General features: G+C 39.5%; 1 protein-coding gene and 3 non-coding genes across 4 annotated transcripts in view; all 4 read left to right on the top strand.

Annotated features, from left to right (window-relative positions):
• Positions 1-25,065, top strand: part of IPO7 (importin 7) — a 70,334-nt gene that overhangs the window by 33,787 nt on the left and 11,482 nt on the right. The window contains 16 exon segments of the mRNA XM_062196526.1: positions 4,042-4,198; positions 6,638-6,652; positions 6,654-6,718; positions 7,184-7,196; positions 8,960-9,054; positions 9,709-9,793; positions 12,494-12,628; positions 13,212-13,311; positions 14,036-14,112; positions 14,269-14,385; positions 17,776-17,865; positions 18,591-18,756; positions 18,909-19,069; positions 20,517-20,645; positions 23,662-23,728; positions 23,815-23,940. Coding sequence (XP_062052510.1) covers positions 4,042-4,198; positions 6,638-6,652; positions 6,654-6,718; positions 7,184-7,196; positions 8,960-9,054; positions 9,709-9,793; positions 12,494-12,628; positions 13,212-13,311; positions 14,036-14,112; positions 14,269-14,385; positions 17,776-17,865; positions 18,591-18,756; positions 18,909-19,069; positions 20,517-20,645; positions 23,662-23,728; positions 23,815-23,940 — 1,598 coding nt within the window.
• Positions 7,951-8,076, top strand: LOC133764970 (small nucleolar RNA SNORA30/SNORA37 family). Its single transcript, XR_009866535.1, has one exon. It is a non-coding gene; the product is annotated as a small nucleolar RNA SNORA30/SNORA37 family (small nucleolar RNA).
• On the top strand, positions 18,002-18,186 carry LOC133764953 (small nucleolar RNA SNORA23). Its single transcript, XR_009866520.1, has one exon. It is a non-coding gene; the product is annotated as a small nucleolar RNA SNORA23 (small nucleolar RNA).
• LOC133764952 (small nucleolar RNA SNORA23) lies at positions 21,163-21,347 on the top strand. The gene has a single exon (XR_009866519.1). It is a non-coding gene; the product is annotated as a small nucleolar RNA SNORA23 (small nucleolar RNA).

Below are 25,065 nucleotides of genomic sequence, written 5' to 3'. Positions count from 1 at the left end.
GATAATAAAAATACTGAATTATATATTAACTTTATTTTAGTATTTTCTTTTATTTTAGTATTTTCTTTTTGAAATAGCATTCTTGTTCTAATTCTGCAGTTTGTTCAGATTCCACTGAGAAATTCCTTGTGTCCTGTTTTTAAAATGACTGTCTCTATACTTATTCAGAAACTTAAGTTATCTGAAGTTGTGCACTTCGATAGGTGTTGATAAAAGTCCTTTTTCAGTAAGTTCTTCTTAAATGTTAAGGTGATCAGAGTGCAATTGAGCGTTAGAGCTTTTTACTACTTGTGGCTTTCTTTCTATGAAGTTCTCTCCTAATATGGGATCTTGATAAATTTTAAGAATTTATCTCCTAAGTCTTTAAGAAGAATATACTGGAATTTCAGGATTGTTTTCATCAGTGTGTTTTGAAGGATTCAAACGTAGTTTATTATTTGCATATTTGAGCAAGAAAGATTTTAGCACAAAGGATTACTTTAGGTCTGGATTCAGGGATTAGAAAGAAAAATATAATTTTGTGATTTGAGATATAGCACTGAGTGTTAAGCTAAACATTGAAGTGATTTTCTCCTAAGTGTGTATTGATAGAAATTAAATTGATAGGCACTTGAAAGTTTTGATATGGGAAAATTACGAGGAAGGCACGAGGAAGATTTTTACACCAAGATGATGACATTATTTCCAGTCCTAACAGCTACACAGATGCCATTGTGAGCCCCTTAGTTCTGGGACTTGTGGTTAGCCTCCAATAAATGATACCATTTTTGGGTCCCAGCTCAAAGTAGCTGGTGAACTGCTGCTGTTATTCTGAGCAGGAGAGAGTATACCATTTACAACATTGGTACTGGTGTTTTCTTGTGTTCCCACCAGCTACCCATCTTCCTGCTAAGGAATGTTCCAGCTGTTGCTCCAACCTCTGTCAGAGTGCCAGTTGTTGTAGTTCTGGTAAGTGAGTGACTAAAATTAGAGAGAATAACAACAATAAGCTGTTAATGTCACTGAGGAAGTTCAAGTCTCTCCTGTCCTGTAATCTTAACAGGAGAGAATGTGACTGGGATTTTTAGATGGAAGCTTTAGGAGGCTGCTACAATATTGGAATTCCAGTTCATTTTCAGCCAGTGTTTGATTGTGGAGCACAAGGTGTTTACAAGGGATCTGTGTGGACTGAAGCAGTTTTAAGGCATTCATTTGGTACCTTCAGGAGTGTAGATCCTCAGGGAATGCTTGAGGCTTGAAGGAGCATTTGAAGAGGAAGAAGGCATGTCATACCACATGGAGTAGTAGGAACAGGAAAAGAAAGGTACAGAGGTGGAAATGAGACACTATATATGTAGTGGATTGTAAAGAGATCACTTAATGGTGTGGATAATTTCTGATGAGAGGTTAGGAATGATAGTGTAGTGGTAGTATATTCAGATTCTGTTAAAGAGGATTTTGAATGACACAATGAGAAAAGGAAGTGATTTTGTTTTTAAGCTTTTTTTATTTGAAAGGCAGAGTGAACAAAAGGACACTCTCCAAATGGCTGCAGTGGCCCTGAACTTAGGCTGAACCCAGGAGCACAGAACTCCATCCGGGTCTCCCACATGTGTGGCAGGGGCCTAAGTACTTGGGCCATCTTTCACTGCCTTCCTAGGCACATTAGCAGGAAGCTGGATTGGAAGCAAAGCACCTAGGACTTGAACAAGCACTCTGATACGGATGTCAGTTTGAAAGCGGTAGCTTATTGTACAAATGCCGGCACCTAGATTAATCTTTTTAAATACTGAGGGACCATTGGGGATTTTTTTCTTGAAGAAAAGTGATGGATTAGTACATAAGGATTTCTATGACCATGGCTCACCAATTTGATACTTTACAGCCTTGTAGCCTTTTGTTGTTAATCACATTTTCAAAAAATTTTGGGGTACTTACAGTACTAATTAGCACTGACTGCCAGTCCACTTTTAGTGTAGTGAGGGAAGTAGGAAAGAAGAAATTCTATCAGAATGAGCATTCACATGTTAGTGTATATGAACATAGGTGGATTAAGGGATAATATAGTTCTTCTCACTTTATTATAATTTTTTCTATAATTATTTATATAGTCATATTGAAGATTACAAGCAGCGTTCTTTTATAAGTTATGTTTCATCAACTCAACAAAGGGTACAGATAACCTTTAAAAATGTATAGAAAGTGTAATTCATTAGCACATTAAACTCTATAATTTATCAGTTACTTGTGTTATTAGCCTCAATAGTCACTATTATTGTGAACATTTTTCTTGGAACTTTTCATTCTGGTCATTTTACTTTGGTTCTTATTTCACCCAGTAGGAAAAATAATTCAGCTTTTAAAAAGACTCTCCTTCTACCTTTGAAAAATGTACATAGAGATTCAATTCTTAACATATTTTCTCTTAAAGAAGGTTGCCAATAAATTAAACTGGGGATTGCTATGGAAAACCAATGTGGTGTGTGTGTGTTTAAAAGTTTTATTTTTATTTATTTGAAAAACAGAGTTATAGAGAGAGGTAGAGACACAGAGAGAGAGAGAGAAAGAAAGGTCTTCCATCCACTGGTTCACTCCCCAAATGGCCACCATAGCTGGACCAGAGCCAATCTGAAGCCAGGAGCCTAGGGCCAGGAGCTTCTTCCAGATCCTACTACTTGAGTGCAGGGGCCCAAGTACTTAAGCCATCCTCTGCTTCCCAAGCATAATAGCAGGGAGCTGGATTGGAAGTGGAACAACTGGGACTCAAACTGATGCCCATATGGGATGCTGGCGCTGTAGGCGGGGGCTTTAATCCAGTGCACCACAGTGCTGGCCCCCTCTGTGTGTTTTTCAGAAGTTTTACTTATTTATTGGAAGTCAGTTACAGAGAAGGGGAAAGATAGAGGTCTTCCATTTGATGGTTTACTCCTCAAATGGCTACAACAACCAAGGCTGGGCCAAGCCGAAGCCAGGAGTTTTATCTGGGTCTCCCATGTAGGTTAAGGGACCAAGTACTTGAATCAGCTTCCTTGCTTTCCCAGGTGCATTATTAGCAGGGAACTGATTTGAAAATCTGTACATCCAGGACTTGAATTGGTGTCCACATGGGATGCCAGTGTCACTTGTGGTGGCTTAACCTACTGCACCACTACACTGGCACTGGAAAAACAATTTAAAACATTTTAGATAATCATCTGTTCCAAAAAGATAAGCTGTGGCTGTTGAAATCATGATTTCTGTAACCAATAAATCTGTATTGTGGTAATCTAGTCTGTTGACTCAATAATGGAAGCAGGAATTCCTTTTCCATAATTACACCTATAAGTTTGATTTTTTTTAATATACTTATTAACAATACTGTTAAAATGCTTAGTAATCTATATGCAGAAATGTCTCCATTATATCAGTAATTTTTAATCCATAATCCTTGGAGCAAAATGGAACAGCTTTTCAGATTTTAGGAATGTAATAGAGGTTCAATTGTCATGTAACAGAGCTGTTAATTTGTGTAGTAGCACCCAGTAGTCAAATTATGTCTGCTATGAAATGTGTGAATATTGACCACAACGATGTAATCGGTGAAGATCATAAATAGTTAGAAGAGTCATTTTAATACCCTTAGAAATAAAATTTTCTGCCTTCCTACCTGCCATTTCTTCCTTAAGGCTGTTGGTTATTCATCAGCTGTTACTGTTTAAAATCCAGTCTTTGTAGCTCCTCCTTGTATAGTTATTCACAACTAGAAATAACATAGTAACCTGGTTAAAAGGGCAGACTGGATCAAAATTGCCTAGGTCTTACCTGGATGAATAACACTAGGAAAGATATTTAACATCTGTACCTCGGTTTCTTCAGCCATAAAAGGGGAAAGACTAATTAGAGGCCTTAAGGATTATTTCTTAATAGATATTAAGTAAATATTAGAGATTCTATTACTTGAGGTTATATTTGTGTAGATAAACAAATATTTTAAATACACACACACACATACAGATGTAGATGTAGATTGCAGAGATTAATTCTTACAGAATTAGTTTGTATTCTTTGTATTCCTATCCAAAGGTACAAGAAACCAGAGGAGCGGAGCCCATTGGTAGCAGCAATGCAGCATTTTCTGCCGGTTCTAAAGGATCGTTTCATCCAGCTGCTTTCTGATCAGTCTGATCAATCTGTCCTCATCCAGAAACAAATATTCAAGATCTTCTATGCTCTTGTTCAGGTAATTTTTAAAAAAAAAAAATATTTATTTATTTATTTATTTATTTGAGAGGCAGCGGCAGAAGTAGATGCAGAGAGAGAGGTCTTCCATATATGCTGGTTCACTCTCCTAGTGGCCTCAATTGCCAGAACTGGGCTAGTCTGAAACCAGGAGCTTCTTCAGGGTTTCCCATGCAGATGCAGGGGGCCCAAGCACTTGGGCCATCTTCTGCTGCTTTACCAGGCCATAGCAGAGAGCTGGATGGGAAGTGGAGCAGCTGGGTCTTGAACTGGCAACCATATGGGATGCTGACACTGCATGCGACAGCTTTACCAGCTATGCCACAGTGTTGGCCTCTTTCAGGTAATTTTTAGAAAGCAGTTTTTATATATAAAATGTCAATCTGCTGCTTTCCATGGTTTTTGAATCTAGATTCAGTGGGTGGGTTGCTAGAAAAATAACAGTTGTCAAAATTAATAATTTGAGGCTGGCACTGTGGCTCACTAGGCTAATCTTCCACCTGTGGCGCTGGCACCCCAGGTTCAAATCCTGGTTGGGGCGCCGGATTCTGTCCCGGTTGCTCCTCTTCCAGTCCAGCTCTCTGCTGTGGTCCTGGAGTACAGTGGAGGATGGCCCAGGTCCTTGGGCCCTGCACCCGCATGGGAGACCAGGAGGAAGCACCTGGCTCCTGGCTTCGGATCAGTGCAGCGTGACGGCTGCAACGCGCCATGCGTAGCGGCCACTTGGGGGGTGAACTAACGGCAAAAAGGAAGACCTTTCTCTCTCTCTCTCTCACTCACTCACTCACTGTCTGACTCTGCCTGTCAAAGAAAAAATTAATAATTTGAGAGACAGAGAGAGAAACAAATAGATGGTAAACTCTCCTCTGGTTAAGTCCTTTAATTTTATTGATTTACTGGGATGGCCAGGGAGCAAGCTTAGGAGCTGAGAACTTAATCAAGGTCTTCCAGTTGTGTGGCAGAGGAACCCAATTTTTTTTTTTTTTTTAAGGTTTAGTTGTTTATTTGAAAGTCAGAGTTACACAGAGAGAGAAAGAGGCAGAGAGAGAGAGAGAGAGCGAGATCTTCCATCAGCTGGCTCACTCCCCAACTGGCTGCAACTGTCAGAGCTGTGCTGATCTGAAGCCAGGAGCCAGGAGCTTCTTTTGGGTCTCCCATGCAGGTGCAGGTCTACTGCTTTCTCAGGCCATAGCAGAGAGCTGGATCAGAAGTGGAGCAGCCAGGGCTCGAACTGGTGCCCATATGTGATGCCAGCACTGCAGGTGACAGCTTTACCCTCTACGCCATAGCACCAGCCCCAGAGGAACCCAATTACTGGAGCCAGTACCACTGCCTTCCAGGATCTTTGTTAGCAGGAAATTGGAGTCATGAACGGTAGATATGAAACCTAGACACTACAATGAGGGATGTGAGCATCTTAACAGGTGTCTTAAGTGCTAAGTAAAATGGCTGCTTCAGCAGTCCTTTTTGAAAACTATCCCAGTGAATAGGCAAAATAAATACTTGTCTTTTCTACTTAGTTTTTGAGATTATACTGATAGCACAATATAACCCTGTACCCCTTAGGAAAATGGATGTCCAAACATTCTAAATAACATGTGATTTTTATCATCCTAGTGAGTTATATAGGATTTATACCAGAAATGTAAGAATGGATCAGTAGTAAAAATTTTTTTAAAAGATTTATTTATTTATTTGAAAGTTAGAATTACAGATAGGGAGAGAGAAAATAGAGAGAGAGAGACCTTTCCACTGGTTCCCTCCCCATATGGCCACAACAGTCAGGAATGGGCCAAGCCAAAGCCTGGAGCCGGGAGCTTCATCCTGTCTCCCACCTGGGTAGCTGGGGCCCAAACACTGGACCATCTTCCTTTGCCTTTCCCAGGCTATTAACAGGGAGCTGGATTGGAAGCAAAGCAGCCAGGACTTGAACTGGCGCCCATATGGGATGCGGGAGTCTCAGATGGTAGCTTTACCTGCTACACCGTAATGCCAGCCCTAAGAACTTATTTTTCATGATTGGCCCTTATATAATATTGAATAAAAGGCTTGTAATTATCTTTATGTCTAACAGGTAGAGCTTTTGATAAGATTAAGCACCCATTCCTGGTTTTTTTTAGAAAGAAAAAAAAAAGACCTGTTAGAATCCTAGAATAGAAATTTCTTCACCTTCGTAAAAGGTGTTTACTGGAAATCTACAGTAAGCATGCCTTAGGGTGAAAATCACATATAATCCTAGTAAGTTGGGGATACTGTAAAGGTGCTTGTACTCACTGCTTCTGTTTACCATGGTAAATAACTAACCAAAGAAATTTGCCTATGTACTAATGTGGGTATGTGGATTGAATGAAATATTTTTACTAGGTACTTTGAAGAGTAACAGGAAATGGGATTTTATGTAGTAAGAATTTAAAAATATTAATTATTAACTTTTATTTAGTATACACTACCGCTGGGAGCTGATAAACCAACAGAACCTGACAGAGTGGATAGAAATTTTAAAGACTGTTGTGAACAGGATGTACCTATGTAAGTTTCTGATGCTGTCATGTTTTATTGACTATAAATATTTAATGATGTTTTGAGAATTGTAATGGTATTTCCTATAACATTCTTTATGAACTTTAAAGAATTTATGCTTTTTTCTAGATCTACCTTTTCTTTACATATGTGCATATTGTAAGTAAAAACTTGGGTAGTTACTGATAAGTTTTTTTGTTTTGTGTGTTTGTATTTTTTGAAAGGTAGAGTGACAAAGAGGGAGAGATAGAAAAAGAGATCTATCCATTAATTCAGTCCCCCAAATAGCTGTGATGGTCAGGGCTGGATCAGACTGAAACTAGAAGCCAGGAGCTCTATCCAGGTCTCCCACATGGGTGGTCAGGGGTCCAAGTACTTGCCTTCCCCCCACCCCACCCCTTTAAAGATTTTTTTAAATTTATTTGAAAGGCAAGTTATGGAGAGGCCGAGACAGAAAGGGAGAGAGAGATCTTCCAAGTGTTGTTTTCACTCTCCAAATGGCCACAACAGTTGTAGCTGGGCCAATCCATAGCCAGGAGCCAGGTATCCTACATGGGTTCAGGGACCGTCTTCCGCTGCTTTTCTAGTCACATTAGCAGGGAGCTGGATCAGTGGAGCACCTGGAACTTGAACCTGTGCACTTGTCATCTTTGTCTGCCTTCCTAGGTACATTATTGGGAACTGGATTGAAGTAGACAGCTAGGACTTGAACTGGAACTCTGTGTGGGTTTCCAGCTGTGCCACAATGATGGCCCCTTCTCTGTATTTGTTTATTTCATCCTAATTCTGTTTCTTAATTCCCATTTCTTAATTAAATTAAGAGTTCATGGCTAGGCTTTAACACCATGATTTGTCATATGCCCATTATAGAGGAAAAACTTGATTATAAGTTGTCAATACTCGTAGTTATTTTGAGGAATAATTTTATTGAGATTTATATACTTTATTTAATTTACCCTTTTAATGTACACAATTCAGTGGCTTTTAGTATTCAGTTTTTTAGTTTTTTTAACATTTAATCACAGTCTTAAAGTTATCATACTTTTTCTGTATAATTTGTTTTCTATACAGGTAGAGGATTTATAAGTTTCTTAATACCAGATATGTTTTTAAGTGCTATTATATATCTTATTTGATCTTCAATAAAACCCTTCTGATTTATAGTTTAAACTTAGACATGAGTAGAGTTAATATAATTTCTCCTGAATAAGCTTTAGTTAAAAAATAATGTGTTTAGCACTTTCACAGGTCCTCCCCTAGGCAGTGGGCCAGGATTTGGTAGCTGGTGCTGAAAGAAAATCCTGATTGTATCTTTGCCTGGGATTGTACCAGTGGCAGTTGACACTCAATCGGACAGAGAGGGGAAAAAAAATAGCAAGGCTGAAGCTAAGAGGCTAGATCAAAACATCAAGGTCTCCCTCATGGTTGCCAGGGACCCACATCTTCTACCTTCCAGGTGCATTAGCAGGAAGCTAGACTGGAAGCAGAATAGACGGAACTCCAGCTGACACTCCAATATGAGATGCAGATGTCCCAAACAGCAACTTAATCCACAATGCCTACCCCTCCAAAGCAAACTATTTGAGAGGTAGAAAGCAAGGGCTCCCATCTGCTGTCTTTCTCTGAAATGCACACTAGTAGCTACAAAAGCCTGTGCTGGGAATACAATCCAGTTCTCACACAAGAGGCATAAACCCAGTTAGTTTAGTCATCATTGCTGCTCCCCTGTGTCTGCATGGGTGAGAAGCTGTACTCAAGAGCTGGAGTTAGGAATCAAGATCAGGCACTGCAGTGTGGGATGTTGACGTCTCAGCCACTGGGGACTTGCTCTGCAAAATGTCTGTCCAGTTATTTTAAAAGGTCAACACAGGAGAAGCATTCACCTTTTTTTTTTTAAAAAGATTATTTATTTGAAAGGCTAAGATAGAAGTAGAGAAATAGATCCTCCATCTAGTGGTTTCCCTCCCTAGATGACCTCAATGGCCGGGGCTGAGCCAGGCTGAAGCCAGGAGCTTCCTCTGGGTCTTCCACATGGGTGGCAGGGGCCCAAATACTTGGGCCATCTTCTGCTTTCCCAGGCGCTTTAGCTGGGAGCTTGATCAGAAGTGGAGCAGCCTGAACTCGAACCAGTGCCTGAATAGGATGCCCTGAGTATTCACATTTAAAGAAACAAAACATTTTTGAAGTGGGTCTCATGTTGTTCCTCCTGGATTGTATTTAAATAGTTTTTTATCTTTAAAAGGAAACACTTCAAGTTGAAGAAGATGATAGACCTGAGTTACCATGGTGGAAATGTAAGAAGTGGGCTTTACATATTTTAGCAAGGCTCTTTGAGAGGTAAGCTGCTATCTATGTAGGGTAATTCAATTTATTAATCTTTTGCTTTTACAACTATAAATATAAATAATTAAAGAGAAACAATATTTTAATTTTTAAAAATTTTATTCATTTATTTTATTTAAGGTATACAAATTTCAAGTATTTCCTATGTACTGATATAGGAATATAGTGATACTTCCCACCCTACCCTTTCTCCAGCCCACACTCCAATCCTTCCTCCCCCCTCCTCTTATTCCCTATTTTAGTTTTTATGGTGATCTACTTTACTTTATACTTGTAAAATTAACCATAAACTAAGTAAAGAGTTGGACAGATGGTATGAAGGAAAAAAACAAAACAAAACACTATTCCTTAATAGTAGAAACAAAGCTGTAAACAATCATTGCATTTCAAAATATCCATGCTTTTATTTCCCTTGGGTGAATTGCCAGGAGTGAGATCGCTGGATCATATGGTATATCTATTTTCAGCTTTCTGTGGTATTTCCATATTGTCTTCCACAGTGGCTGTACTAGTTTACCCCACCAACAGTGGGGTTAGGGTACCTTTTTCTCCTCATCCTCACCAGCACTTGTTGTTTGATTTTAAATGAGAGTCATTCTAACTGGGGTGAGGTGAAAACTCATTGATTTGCATTTGATGTTTTTTTAGATATGGAAGCCCTGGCAATGTTTCCAAGGAGTATAATGAATTTGCTGAAGTATTTCTGAAGGCATTTGCTGTTGGTGTCCAGCAAGTAAGTCTAGAATAGCGTCTCCAAGTATGATCTGCCTTATTTCCAATGGGTTTTATTACTTAAAGAGTATTCTTTGAACCCTGTAGTGCTTCTCAAATTTTTGGTCTAGTGATCTCTTTTTTTATATTTTTAAATTACTAAAGACCCCAACAGATTTTCAATTTTGTCAGCTTTACCTAGTGGTATTCACCATAACAGAAATAAAATTATTTGTTTTTTAAAAGATTTATTTGAAAGGCAGAGTTACAGGGAGAAAGAGAGAATGAAATCTTCCATCTGATGATTCCCTCCCTAAATGGCACAATGGCCAGGCCTGAGCCAGATCAAAGCTGGGAGCTGGGAACAACTTTTGATTCTCCCACAAGTATGCCAGGGACTCAAGCGTGTGGGCTATCTTCTGCTTCTTCCAGCTGCATTAGCAGGGAGCTGGCTCAGAAGTGGAGCAGCCAGAACCTAAACTGGCACCCATATAAGATGCCGGTGTCAAAGATGGTTGCTTTACCTGCTGTGCCCCAGTGCCTGCCCCCAAATTTATTTCTTAATGGAAATTCCACAATACTACTTTTTTCTTTGCTTTTCTTCTTCATTCCTTCCTTTCTGTTAAATGAAATTTTTAAAAATTTTTTAATTTAAAATTTTTAAAAAAATATATTTATTTGAAAGGCAGAGTTAGAACGAGAGGCCAGGAACTTGGAACTCCATCCGGGTCTCCCATGTGGGTGGCAGGGGTCCAAGCACTTGGGCCATCTTCCACTGCTTTCCCAGATGCCTTAGCCAGGAGCTGGATCGGAAATGGAGCAGTCAGGACTCAAATGCAGCACTCTGATAAAGGATGTTGGCATTGCAGTTGGCTGCTCAACCTGCTGTACCACACTGCCAGTCCCAATAGTTTTTTTCTCAAAAGTTGTAAGAATCAAGGTGGAGTTTGAAACTATGACAGCAACCATTTTGCATTGTGTTAGATTAAAACTTACTAGTCTTTGTTACAGTTTGAATGATCCATATATGCATTTGTAACACCTTGCACTGGTCACTTTAAAAATGTTGATTCTTTTTAGTTAATGCAGATTTTCCAAATCTTAAAATGTATCATACAATTTGAAAAGAAAGTCACAGTTGGAAATATCATCCCAATCTCATTAGAAATATCTTAAAATATTGGGAAGCTGTCAGACTAATGATGGGATCTCTTGAAAGCTCAGATTTTCACACCAGTAACATACATATTGTCAGCTATCATTTGTCCATCAATTCTTTCAAGTATATAGTAGTGTTTTATGGAATAAGTGACTTCTTGCAACTTGCAATCTCACAAGTGCTTTCCTTTCAGTCTTTGTATTGTGTTATGTAGTAGATGGGATATATTTATATATGTGTACATATATGTGTATGTATTATTTACTAATCATTTTTCTAGTTCATTAAGGACATTTTTAAAGAAAACTATGTGGTGACTTCAGTTCCATTCCCTTGATTCTTGTTAGTACCATTCTTGGTACTAACAGTAAAATGCAGAGGAGCGGGAAAATAATATCTTAGTACTATTTTGAAAATAGTTTTACTCTGCTAGACTTCTGAAAGAGTCTTAGAGGCTACCATAAGTCTGAAGATCCAGTTTGAAAATTCATGTCCTGAAATAATCAAGTACATTTGGAACTCCTGACTTAGCTAAATCGGTCTGGGTAAGGTTTTCCTAGAAGATAACTGACAATATAGGACTGTCTGAGAATATTTGCTCAATAGGTAGCATGCAGTTTTTACTTAGTCAGAAACTAGTTCTTTGACACATTGTTAGTTGATCTTGTTTTTTGTTAAATACCTTGGAAATATGTTCTCCTACAAATAATTTTTTAATTATTTGTTTATTTGTTTTATTTATTTTTTTAAGATTTATTTGTTTATTTTAAAATTAGAGTTACACAGAGAGAGAACGAAAGGCAGAGAGAGAGAGAGAGAGAGAGAGAGATCTTCCACTGGTTCACTCCCCAATTGGCCACAACTGCCAGAGCTGCGCCGATCCAAAGCCAGGAGCCAGGAGTTTCTTTCTGGGTCTCCCACATAGGTGCAGGGGCCCAAGGGCTTGGGCCATCTTCTACTGCTTTCTCAGGCCATAGCAGAGAGCTGGATTGGAAGTGGAGCAGCTGGGACTTGAACTGGTGCCTGTATGGGATACTGGCACTGCAGGCAGAAGCTTTACCTGCTATGCCACAGCGCTTTAAAAAAAAAAAAAAAAAAAGATTTACTTATTTATTTGAAAGTCAGAGCTACACAGAGGGAGAAAGAGAGGCAGAGAGAGAGAGGTCTTCCATCCGTTGGTTCACAGCCCACTTGGCCTCAACGTCTGGAGCTGTGCCAATACAAAGCCAGGAGCCAGGAGCTTCTTCTGAGTCTCCCACATGGCTGGATGCAGGGGCCCAAGGATGTGGGCCATTTCTACTGCTTTCCCAGGCCATAGCAGAGAGCTAGATGGGAAGTGGAGCAGCCAGGACTCAAATGGGTGCCTGTATGGGATGCCGGCATTGCAGGAGGTGTCTTTACCTGCTGTGCCATAGCACCGGCCCCCAAATAATTTCTTAAGAAGAGTTTGGTGGTTATTTTGTGATGACCTGAGCATTGTTAAGTGTCAGTTGTTTTTACTGGCTTATAAGTGGTTTACGCTTTCTGTTTGAACCTTGTTTGACCTAAATTTTTCTTTCAAAGGTTTTGTTGAAGGTATTATATCAGTACAAGGAGAAGCAATATATGGCTCCTCGAGTTTTACAGCAGACATTAAATTATATTAATCAAGGAGTTTCCCATGCTCTTACCTGGAAGAATCTGAAGCCTCACATACAAGTAATAATTTTCTATCTTGAAATGTTTTTCTAGCAAATAAAATAGAAATGGCTTTAGTTGACACTAAAGATTGTAAAAATTACATATTTTACTTTATTGTGTTACTTAGTCTAGTACTTGTGATTGATAACATAGCAGAAGTGATGTGACACTTTGAAATAAAATTATGAGTATTTTGCTTGTTTTTCAAACCTACAGCTGTTATTTTCAAACTTGCATTTAAGTTTTTACTTTCAGTTAACATTTTAATAATACAATTTGGAGTTAGCAGTGGATTTTATCAAATTGATTTACCAAGTTAATTGAGTAACATTTCCTTTATAGTTATAGGATTTAATAGATAAAATTTCATGTTGTATTTTCTCAGAATGCTTATTTGCTACTTAACTACTTAGCTATTTGCTAATTAACTTGTACACAGAGGGTAGAAACCAAAGTTTGATTCTTGTTCTTAGAATGCATTATTAAAGTTTGATGTTAAGCATCAAATATATATTATACTTTCATTTTCCTACTTAAATGAAATTTGACAGTTTAAACTTGAAAGCTGAAGGCTGTTACTTTCTTAATTTTTAAATTGCAGGGCATTATCCAAGATGTCATTTTTCCATTGATGTGCTATACAGATGCTGATGAGGAACTTTGGCAAGAAGACCCTTATGAATATATACGCATGAAGTTTGGTAAGGAATTTTCATTTTTCTTTAAACAATATGTCAGCAGTTAAGACAAAAAGAGCCATTCTAGGGTCCTTAGATATAGTATTAGAAAAACCGTCTGTTGTTTTACTGTAGTATGTCCTTTGTTTAGACCCTTTTGGGATTATTTACTTATAATGGCATTTTAATAATGATAATCTTTATTTTTAGCTGACAGAAATGCAATAGTTATTATTTATTATAATTGGCTGTGCCTATGGCATAGGCCAAAACTGTTAGATATTTAATATTACGCCTTTATCACTAAGCATCTAAATACACTTTTGGATCCTATGTCAGTAATCTTATACGTGGGACTTGAGAGAATACAAACTGGAACCCGGAGTCTACACGAAACTAAAGAGCTGTGATTTTGCTAATGTTGGGATTATGTCCGTCTTCCTACCCAAATCTTCCAGAATTCTTATAATTTGGACTTTTATGAACCTATTATGAAAATTCTCTCATAAGTAGTGTTTTGTATGAAAGAAAATTATTAAAAATTGATTAGTTAACATTTAATTTGCTAATGAAATGGAATTAGGCTTTACAAAGTTATATAGATATCTGGGTTCATTTTCATATTTCATTTATGTGAGGATATAGCAATTTTTTTAAATGCCTGGTTTTATTTACAGAATATTATTTGTAAATTAGGCTATATGAGAATGTTTTAAACTTTTATCTTCACTTTGAATTTGTTTTCTAGATGTATTTGAAGATTTCATTTCTCCTACCACTGCTGCCCAGACACTTCTGTTTACAGCCTGTAGTAAAAGGAAAGAAGTAGGTTACTTAATGTTCACTTAACTTTAGCAGTATAACTTACAATTTACTCAAATGTACACTTTCAAATGTTAATATTTTGAATCATTTTGTTAGCATGTTTTTAAGGACTATTGGAATATCCAGTAAATTATTACTTACCTTTTTTAAATTTAGGTACTACAAAAGACTATGGGATTTTGTTACCAGATTCTTACAGAACCAAATGCTGATCCTCGAAAAAAAGATGGAGCCTTGCATATGATTGGCTCTTTAGCTGAAATACTTTTGAAGGTATTTTTTCTTCTATATGTATGCATATATGCAACTAGTTTATTTAAATTGACAATTTTTTTTTGTGATACCATACACAAACCATGCAGTTTGTCCAGTTAAAGAATACGACTTGATGATTCTTAGTCTAGCCACAGAGTTATACAACCATTACCCCATCTAATTCCAAAACATTTTAACACTCCAGCAGTAAACCCTGTATAAATTAATAGTCATCTACATTTTACCCTAAACTTCTGAGCCTGAGGCTTCCCTCAGTCTACATTTTTTTTTCCTGTGGATTTAATTCTGGACATTTTATAAAAATGTAGTGAAACAAACCATAGTCCTTTGTGAGTGGCTTTATTTGAAAGAGTTACAGAGAGGGAGAGACATTTATCTACTCATCAGTTGATGTGCACTTGCTTTGTTTCCACTCCTTGGCTTTTGTGAACAGTGCACCTATGAACATTCATGTACCTGAATGGTAGCTATCCAAAGTGTAAGTAAATATTTAGTCATTGACTGCAGCAGGGACTTGCACCAGTTGCCCATAAGGGATGCTGGCATAGCAGGCTGCAGCTTAACCTGCTGGGCTGCAACACAAGCCTATATCCCCCAACCCCTAGTCTCTTAACATTCATAACTTACATAGGACTGGCACAATTATCAAAATGAGGGAATGAATCTGATATGATATTATAACTTAATATAGAAACCTTTTTTGGCTGGCACTGTGGCTCAATAGGCTAATCCTCCGCCTGTGGCGCCAGCACACCGGGTTCTAGTTCCGGTCGGGGCACCGGATTCTGTCCCGGTTGCCCCTCTTCCAGGCCAGCTCTCTGCTGTGGCCCGGGAGTGCAGTGGCGGATGGCCCAAGTGCTTGGGCCCTGCACCCGCATGGGATACCAGGAGGAAGCACCCGACTCCTGGCTTTGGCTCAGCTCAGTGTGCCGGCCGCAGCGCGGTGGCCATTGGAGGATGAACCAACAGCAAAGGAAGACCTTTCCCTCTGTCTCTCTCTTTCTCACTATCCACTCTGCCTGTCAAAAAATTAAAATTAAAATAAAAATTAAAAATAGAAACCTTTTTCAAATTTCGAAAGATTTCCCATCAGTATCCTTTCTTCTGGTCCATGATCTTATCTAGGATCCCGTATTAGATGTATTTGTTTGCTTTTTAAAAATAATTCTTGGCCGGTGCTGCAGCTCACTAGGCTATAATCCTCTGCCTGCGGTGCTGGCACTCCTGGTTCTAGTCCCGGTTGGGGTGCTAGTTCTGTCCTGCTTGCTCTTCTTCCAGTCCAGCTTTCTGCTATGGCCCGGGAAGGCAATGGAGGATGGCCCAAGTGCTTGGGTGCCTGCCACCGCATGGGAGACCAGGAAGAATCACCTGGCTCCTGGCTTTGGAACAGCGCAGCGCGCCGGCCATAGCAGCCAATTCAGGGGTGAACCAACGGAAAGAAGACCTTTCTCTCTGTCTCTCTCTCTCTCTCACTGTCTCACTCTGCCTGTCAGACTAATAAATAAATAAATAGATGAAAATAATTCTTAGCAGTAGTTGCTTAGGCCCATTTATTTTGTCAAGCTAGTGCTTGAGGCTTCCACGTCCTATACTGGAGTGCCTGGGATCAAGTCTCAGCATCAGCTCTGAATCATCTTTCTGCTAATGCTTATTAGATGATGGCTCAAGTAGTTGGATTCCTGCCTCTTTTCGAATACCTGATGGAGTTCCCAGCTTTACCCTGTGCCAGCCCTGGCTACTGCTGGCAGATAGATCTCTGTTTCTTTTCTGTCTCCTAGTCTGCCTTTTATTCATAGGGGTGGCACATGGTAGAAGGGACCTCACTGCTTGAACCATTTCAGCTGTCTCCCGGGTTATCTGAAGCGCATCTGGTCCTAGAAAGCCAGGCATTCTGATTCGGGATACAGTTTAAATCAGCTTTGTAACTGCTATGCTAAATGCCTGCCTCTTTTTAAAGTTTGTCTTTTTTTTTTAAGTTTTTTTTTTCCCCCCACTTTCTTTGAAAGGCAGTGACAAAGATGGTCTATCTGCTGGTTCACTCCCCAAATGGCTGCAATAGGCAGGGATGGGTCAGGCTGAAGCCAGTAGCCCTCAACTCCACCTGGATTTCCCAAATGGGTGGCAGAGACTCATGTACTTGAGCTATTATCTACTGCCTCTCAGGTGCACAATAACAAGAAGCTGGATCAGGAGCGGAATAGCCAGGACTTAAACCAGGCACCATGGTATGGTATGCATGCATCCCAAATAGCAGATTAGGCCACTGTGCCAAGCTTCTGCCCCATTGTTCTGTTGTTTTAAAAGATTTATTTTATTTATTTGAAAGGCATAGTTATAGGGAGATAGGGAGAAAGAAATTTTCCATCTGCTGGTTCACTCCACAAATGACCAGAATTCCATCCAGGTCTCCCTTGTGGGTGCCAGGGGCCCAAAATACTGGTACCTTTATCAGTTTTTAATGTCTAGTTCAAGGAACTCTTGTAAAAAACTGGTTAACAGGAAATACTCATGAGAGTAGCTTTTTGTGTATCAAATTTATTAGTTTGTAATTGAATTTTTCTCAAGCTATGTTATTTTGATATTTTAATATTATTTTATAGTTGAACAAACTAGGTTATTCTATTATAAAAGTTCCATCAAAGAAATTTTATAAGGTAAGCGATAAAATTAACCATAGTACCATAAATAAGACACTGTTGCCATTAAGATTTGTAGTGGTGCCAGCGCTGTGGTGTAGCAGGCATCCCATATGAGCAGTGGTTCAATTCCTGGCTGTTCTACTTAGTATCCAGCTTTCTGCTATGGCCTGGAAAAACAGTAGAAAATGGCCCAAGTCCTTGGGCCTTTGCTTCTGTGTGGGAGACCTGGAAGAAGCTCCCGGTTCCTGGCTTGCAGCCATTTGGGGAATGAACCAATGGATGGAAGACCCCCACGTGCCTGCCTATGCCTCTTTGTAACTCTGCCTTTCAAATAAATAAATCTTAAAAAAAAAAAAAAAGATTTGTTGTAACTTATTTTTCAGTGTTAACATTTTACAATATATTCAAGTATTTTTGGTGATAGAGTACTAAAATAAGAATATTGGTTGCAGGTCCTGAAGTTCAAAGATTCAGAACAAACATTGTGACATGTTTATTAATTTATAAAAAATTTTTGTCCTTATTCACTGCACTTATGTCTCAAGGCTAGTACATAGTGGAAAGTGGAACACAAATTAAATATTTGTATTTATCTAAGGATTGTTTATATATTAGATTTTATGACTAGTTTTGTTCTATTGGATGTGTTTAATGTTTAGTTGTTTTTAAACCATATTATATGTCTCTTTGGGAATTTAGGTGCTTGTATTTGGAACTGCATATAAATAATTGCTATTTCTATTTACAGAAAAAGATCTATAAAGATCAGATGGAATACATGTTGCAGAATCATGTATTTCCTCTCTTCAGCAGTGATCTAGGCTACATGAGGGCACGGGTATGTTTTAAAGCTATATTGATTTCTCTATCTTTTAATGGATAACTTGATTTTTTTATTGGAATATTCTTATGTTCACTCTCACAGCCATAATTCATCTTAGTGGTGACTGTTTAATGTGAACTTTAAAATGGCTGCTATAATGTGTGCGTAGCTTTAATCTGTGTCTGGTAGCAGTGTCTGTCTGTGTTTTGCATTCAGATGTTGTTACTCACACATAATATCATGCAGCCAAAGAATAACATGGGATCATAGTACTGGTCTAGTGCTGTCTCTTTGGACATAACCACCACTGGCCAGCCTCCAAACTCCCATACACAAAATGCTGGGAATAGAAATGGCTTGGAGGCTGGTGCTGCAGCTCAATAGGCTAATCCTCCGCCTGCGGCACTGGCACACCGGGTTCTAGTCCCGGTCAGGGCGCCGGATTCTGTCCCGGTTGCCCCTCCTCCAGGCCAGCCCTCTGCTATGGCCCGGGAAGGCAGTGGAGGATGGCCCATGCACCTGGCTCCTGGATTCGGATCAGCGCCAGGCGTCGGCTGCAGCAGCCATTGGAGGATGAACCAATGGCAAAAGGAAGACCTTTCTCTCTGTCTCTCTCTCTCACTGTCCACTCTACCTGTCAAAAAATTTAAAAAATAAATAAAAATTAAAAAAAAAATAAAAAGAAATGGCTTGGAGTAATGCAATGTGATTGTATGAACTTATTGTGTTTTTTAAAAAAGGCTTGCTGGGTACTTCACTATTTTTGTGAAGTGAAGTTCAAAAGTGACCAGAACCTTCAAACAGCTTTAGAACTAACAAGGAGATGTCTGATTGATGATAGAGAAATGCCTGTGAAAGTGGAAGCTGCAATAGCTCTTCAAGTGTTGATAAGCAATCAAGAAAAAGGTAAAGGACTTTTATGTCATAAATAGTATAAGCTTTTACATGTAAAAAATTACACAAAGCATAATTCAAGAAACTTAGTTTATATGTGAAAGTATTTCTTTTTCACTCTTTGATGTATGTCATCAGATTTTTAAATCTCTTTCCTTCTACAGCTAAAGAATACATCACACCATTCATCAGACCTGTAATGCAGGCTCTTCTTCATATTATAAGAGAAACAGAAAATGATGATCTTACCAATGTAATTCAGAAAATGATTTGTGAATATAGCGAAGAAGTTACTCCTATTGCAGTAGAAATGACACAACATTTGGTATGTTTAAAACTAACAGTGATGAAGACACTTTAATTAGTGGTATGACTTAACAGCAAATGTTTTAGATTTGACAGTGTAGAATGTCTTGTTCTAAGGCCTTGACAGATTTTTTAAAAAGATTTATTATTTGCAAGGCAGAGTTATAGAGACAGAGGCAGAGAGACCTTCCATTTGGTGGTTCACTCCCCGCATGTACTCATGGCTAGGGCTAGGCCAGGACGGAGCCTGGAGCTTCATTCAGGCAGGGTAACAAAAAAAAAAAAAAAAAAAAAAAGGTGAGATTCAAATTGGCACTCCAGTATAGGATGTGGGCATCCCAAACAGCAACTTAACGTGCTATGCCACAGCACACTGAGTAACCTGGACTAGAACCTCACACCCATATGGGATGCCGGCACCTCAGGTGGAGGATTAACCAAGTGAGCCACGGCGCTGGCCCCGCCACAACACACTTCTAAAATTGGGACTTTTTTCTTTTTTCTTTTCTTTCTTTTTTTTTTTTTTTTTTTTTTTTTTTAAGATTTATTTGAAAGAGTTACAGAGAGAGAAGGAGGAAGAGAGAGAGAGATCTTTGATCCGCTGCTTCACTCCTCAGATGACCGCAACAGCCCGGGCAGGCCCAGGCTGAAGTCAGGATCCAGGACCTTCGTCTAGGTCTCCCATGTGGGTGCTGAAACCCAAGCACTTGGGCCATCCTGTGCTGCTTTTCCCTGGCCATTAGCAGGGCGATGGAAGTGGTGTAGCCAGGACAACCAGCATCCATATGGGATGCTGCTGTTGCAGGCAGTGGCATTACCTGCTATTCCTCAATGCCAGCCCCCACAAAGGGAACTTATCTTTTTGAGAGGCAGAACAGGACAGATAATTCTCATCAACTGGTTCACTCTCTCAAATTCCTGTGACAGCCAGGACTGGCCAAGGTTGAATGCTGGTCTCAGGAACCCAATCCAGGTCTCCCATGTGTGTATCAAGACTCAGTGACTTGGCACTTAGCCCTCTGCCTCGCTGTTGAGCCGCCCGCCTGGCCTGGCCAGGTGTACTCCAGTCAACCATGTATCCTCGCTCTTCCCCCTGTCCAAGCGACTGGGCACTCTCTCTCAAGTTCTGTCTGGAGAGGTGTCCATCCGTTCTTACGTCCCTTCCCCTGTCCCTTCCCTAATAAACCTTGCTATTTTACTTTCCACTTAAAAAAAAAAAAAAAAAAAAAAAAGACTCAATGACTTGTCCTATCTTCTGTTAGAGTGCACATTAGCAGGTAATTGGAATTGGGATAACAGCCAGGACTGCAGAAGTTATGATACGGAATGCGACCCCTCTGACTGGGGTCTTCACCAGGCCAAACTCCCGCCCCTATAATGAGAACATTTTTAAAACTAAAACTCTTATACCAAAACATGTTTATAATGCTTCAGTAACAAACCTAAGTTAATTCTCTTTGATGTAGGCAATGACATTTAACCAGGTAATCCAGACGGGGCCAGAAGAAGAAGGAAGTGATGACAAAGCAGTCACTGCTATGGGAATTTTGAATACAATTGACACACTTCTTAGTGTAGTTGAAGATCATAAAGAGGTAAGAAAATGATCTAGTGTTGCACATGTTTTTCAGGCAATATTACATTAGCCGTTTGCATTATTTAAAACATACAAGAAAAATAAAGAATAGGGAAAACTATAACATACCTCTTGGTCACCATCCAAATTTTTTAACATTTTACAATTTTCCTACTTTCTTAAGCCATAGGATTTCAAATTGCCCTGAAAATGTGAGATTTTTAGTAAACTATTATTTTATTCTGTGTTATAATTAGAAATAGGGAAAAGACATTATAGAAATATCATTAGTATTTTATCAGATGAGTTATTGATTTGAAAAGCTGATCAGAAAAAATACATGTTGCAGAATCATGTATTTCCTCTCTTCAGCAGTGATCTAGGCTACATGAGGGCACGGGTATGTTTTAAAGCTATATTGATTTCTCTATCTTTTAATGGATAACTTGATTTTTTTATTGGAATATTCTTATGTTCACTCTCACAGCCATAATTCATCTTAGTGGTGACTGTTTAATGTGAACTTTAAAATGGCTGCTATAATGTGTGCATAGCTTTAATCTATGTCTGGTAACAGTGTCTGTCTGTGTTTTGCATTCAGATGTTGTTACTCACACATAATATCATGCAGCCAAAGAATAACATGGGATCATAGTACTGGTCTAGTGCTGTCTCTTTGGACATAACCACCACTGGCCAGCCTCCAAACTCCCATACACAAAATGCTGGGAATAGAAATGGCTTGGAGTAATGCAATGTGATTGTATTAACCTATTGTGTTTTTTAAAAAAGGCTTGCTGGGTACTTCTCTATTTTGTGAAGTGAAGTTCAAAAGTGACCAGAACCTTCAAATGGCTTTAGAACTAACAAGGAGATATTATGTTTTTGAAATGGATGCCTTTCAAATCTGATTAGTAGATGATATCCCCATTTCTACCCCTTTTAACATGCTAATGCGCTTCAGAAATTTCAGGTCCAATTGAGGACCATATTGACAGCTAAGAGTAAATTTTTGTATCTTGACACTCTTGAGTGACTTGGAGACTGAGGTGGCATTCCATGATTCACTAAACTATGAATAATGGTGGTTACTTAAGAATTACTGGGACTGGTTAGAATGATTCCTTGTTTCTGATAATTTCTCATTAAGTCATTGTAACTTCAACCAATCTAGACAGCGTTATTCTAAATTTATATTCTTTTTTTTTTTTTTTTTTTTTTTTTACGGGCAGAGTGGACAGTGAGAGAGAGAGAAACAGAGAGAAAGGTCTTCCTTTGCTGTTGGTTCACCCTCCAATGGCCGCCGTGGCCGGCGTGCTATGGCCGGCGCACCGCGCTGATCCGAAGCCAGGAGCTTATCCTGGTTTCCCATGGGGTGCAGGGCCCAAGCACTTGGGTCATGCTCCACTGCCTCCCTGGCCACAGCAGAGAGCTGGCCGGGAAGAGTGGCAACCGGGACAGAATCTGGCGCCCCGACTGGGACTAGAACCGGTGTGCCGGCGCCGCAAGGCAGAGGATTAGCCTATTGAGCCGTGGCACCGGCCGGTCTTGTTTAATTTTAAGATATACTTATTTGAAAGGCATCGTGTTGAACAGAGAGAGAGAGAGAGAGATTCCATCGACTTGTTCCCTGCAAAAAAAACCCAATTGGTCATAACAGCCTGGCCTAAGCCAGGAGCCTGGAACTCCTTCCAGGTCTCCACATGGGTGGCAGGGGCCCAAGCACTTTGGTCATCTTCTGCTGCCTTCCAGGCACATTAGTAGGGACTGAATCACAGAGCAACTGGGACTTCATTCTAATTTGGAATGCCAGCATTGTAGGTGGTAGCTTAGCCCACTACGTCAACACCACCCCAATTTCATTACATTGCAATATCAGATTGATTCACAGTTTTATAATATGTTCATTTCTTTGTTTAAACGTTTATTTATTTATTTGAAAGGCAGAGTTACAGACAGAAAGCAGGAGATGTTCCATCTGTTGGTTCACTCCCCAAATGGCCTCAGTAGCCAGGGCTGGGCTGGGCTGGGCTGTAATCAGGAGCCTGAAATTCCTTCCAGGTCTCCCACATAGATGGCAGGTACATTAGCAAGAACCTGAATCACAAATGAGCAGCCAGGACTCAAACTGATGTCCATTGGAATGCCAGCATCACAGTTGGCAGCTTAACTCTCTTGTGCCACAATACCAGCCATTTGAAAACAGACTTAAAATGATTTTTTAAGGGAAATTTTTTTAAAGGTTTATTTTATTTATTTGAAAGGCAGAGTTACAGAGAGAGAGAGAGGGCTTCCATCTGTTGGTTCATTCCCCAAATGGATGCAGTTGCCCAGGATAGACCAAGCTGAAGCCAGAGCTAGGAGCTTCTTCCTGGTCTCCCACGTGGGTGCAGAGGACCAAGCACCTGGGCCATCTTTCACTGCTTTCCCTGGCACATTATCAAGGAGCTGGAATGAAAGTGAAGCGGCCAGGACTTGAACAGGCACCCATGTGGATGCTGGTGCTGCAGGTGACAGATTAACCCACTATGCCACAACACAGACCCCAAGAGAAATTATTTTTTAACAATATTATTTTTAAAAATATTTGTTTATTTGAAAGGCAAAGTTGACTGAGGATCATAGGGGTTGAGACAGACCTTTCATCCACTAGTTCACTTCCCCAATGGCCAGGGCTGGGCCAGGCCAAAACCAGGAGTTGAGTGATTTATCAAAGTTTCCCATGTGGATAGCAGGGTCCCAAACGCTTGGGCCATATTCTCGTGTTTTCCTAGGCACATTAGCAGGGAGTTGGATAAGAAGTAGAGAAACTGGGACCAGTTATATGGGGTGCTGTTGTTGTAGGCAGTGTCCAAACCCACTGTTCCACAACAGCCATTAGATGTCATTTCAAAGATTCTTAAAATAGTTTTTTAAAAAGAGAAATTATTTCTTAACAATATTAGCTCTATATTTAAATTTATTGAATTACACTGTGGAGTATTTTATAAATTTATTCACAACTCCATGTGATTATATTTTTTCTTCTCTTTTAGATAACCCAGCAGCTTGAGGGAATCTGCTTACAGGTTATTGGTACTGTTTTACAGCAACATGTCTTAGGTATTATACCTCTGATTTTACTAAGAATTTAGTGTGATTTCACATGAGTAAGAATTTCTCAGTGTTGACTCCGTATTCTCTTCTAGAATTCTATGAGGAGATCTTCTCCTTAGCACATAGTTTGACATGTCAACAAGTGTCTCCACAGATGTGGCAGCTTTTGCCCCTTGTATTTGAGGTCTTTCAGCAAGATGGCTTTGATTACTTTACAGGTAAGTCAAATTAGCATGGAACTTCTGAGGGTCCCACCACTTTGATTACTTTGTAACTTATGCTTTTGAATGTTACTGTTGCTTCATTGTTTAGATAAGTTATTAGTGGCAGTTGTGCTCACTCAAGACACCTGGTGTTGATTGCTGTGTTTTTTTTCAAACTATGTTTAGTTTCTTAACATAAACATAACAACAGTCTGATAAAAAAGTATGTGTATGATCTTTACTAATTACAAAAGAATTTAACAGTCAACTAATTTCTTCCTGTAATTACAGTTGAATAAAATAGGGAACTTTAAAAACTTTATGGGAAATGGAAGTAAAGTATAAATTTGTTTTGGTGAAAAAAATTCGGGTATACAAGGATCCTTAGAACGATTTATACAGAGGCAGGTATTTGCTTCACTGGTTAACTCACTGCTTAGGATGCTCGTTTCCCATGTCCAAGTACCTGGTTTGAATCCTGGCTCCACTATTTCCAATCCAGCCTCTTACTAATATGTGTCCTGGGAGGAAGCAGGTGATAGCCTAAGTGAGTGGGTCCCTGTCACCTGTGTTGGCGACCTGGGTGGAGTTTTGGCCTCCTCGTGTCAGCCTGGCCTTGTTTTGGGAGTGTACCACCAGATTCAAGAGCTCCATTTGTCTGCCTTTCAAGTGAAATGAAAATAAATGTGCTTTTTGAAAAGTTTATGGAAAACTATATTGTAAACGATGCTACATGTTTAAATTATTTTTGTGACAGAAGACTGGTCTCCCATCTACTGGTTTACTCCCAGCTGTTCACAATAGCAAGGGCTAGGCCCTCACTGAAGCCAGCAACTCAGTCTGAGTTTCCCATGTGGGTGATAGGGACATGGCCATCACCTGCTGCCTCTCACAATATTCATTAGCAGGAAGCTGCAGTTAGGAACAGAATTGGGACTTGAACTAGGTAAACACATTTTAACCTCTATGATAAATGCCCTCCCCATCTCCTTTTTTTAATATGAAAAAAAATTTTTTTTTGCTTGATACAGACACACATAGAGGCTGTTCCCCTTGCTGATTCACTTCCCAAATGTCCACAAAGCTGAGTCTGGACTAGGCTGAATCTGGGAGCCAGGAGCTTAGTCTAGTCAACCACCT

This window comes from Lepus europaeus, chromosome 7 (assembly GCF_033115175.1).
Source record: "Lepus europaeus isolate LE1 chromosome 7, mLepTim1.pri, whole genome shotgun sequence".
NCBI classification, from domain to species: Eukaryota; Metazoa; Chordata; class Mammalia; order Lagomorpha; family Leporidae; genus Lepus; species Lepus europaeus.
The sequence above is the reverse complement of the archived record's forward strand: the minus strand, read 5'-3'. Positions and strand labels throughout refer to the sequence as shown.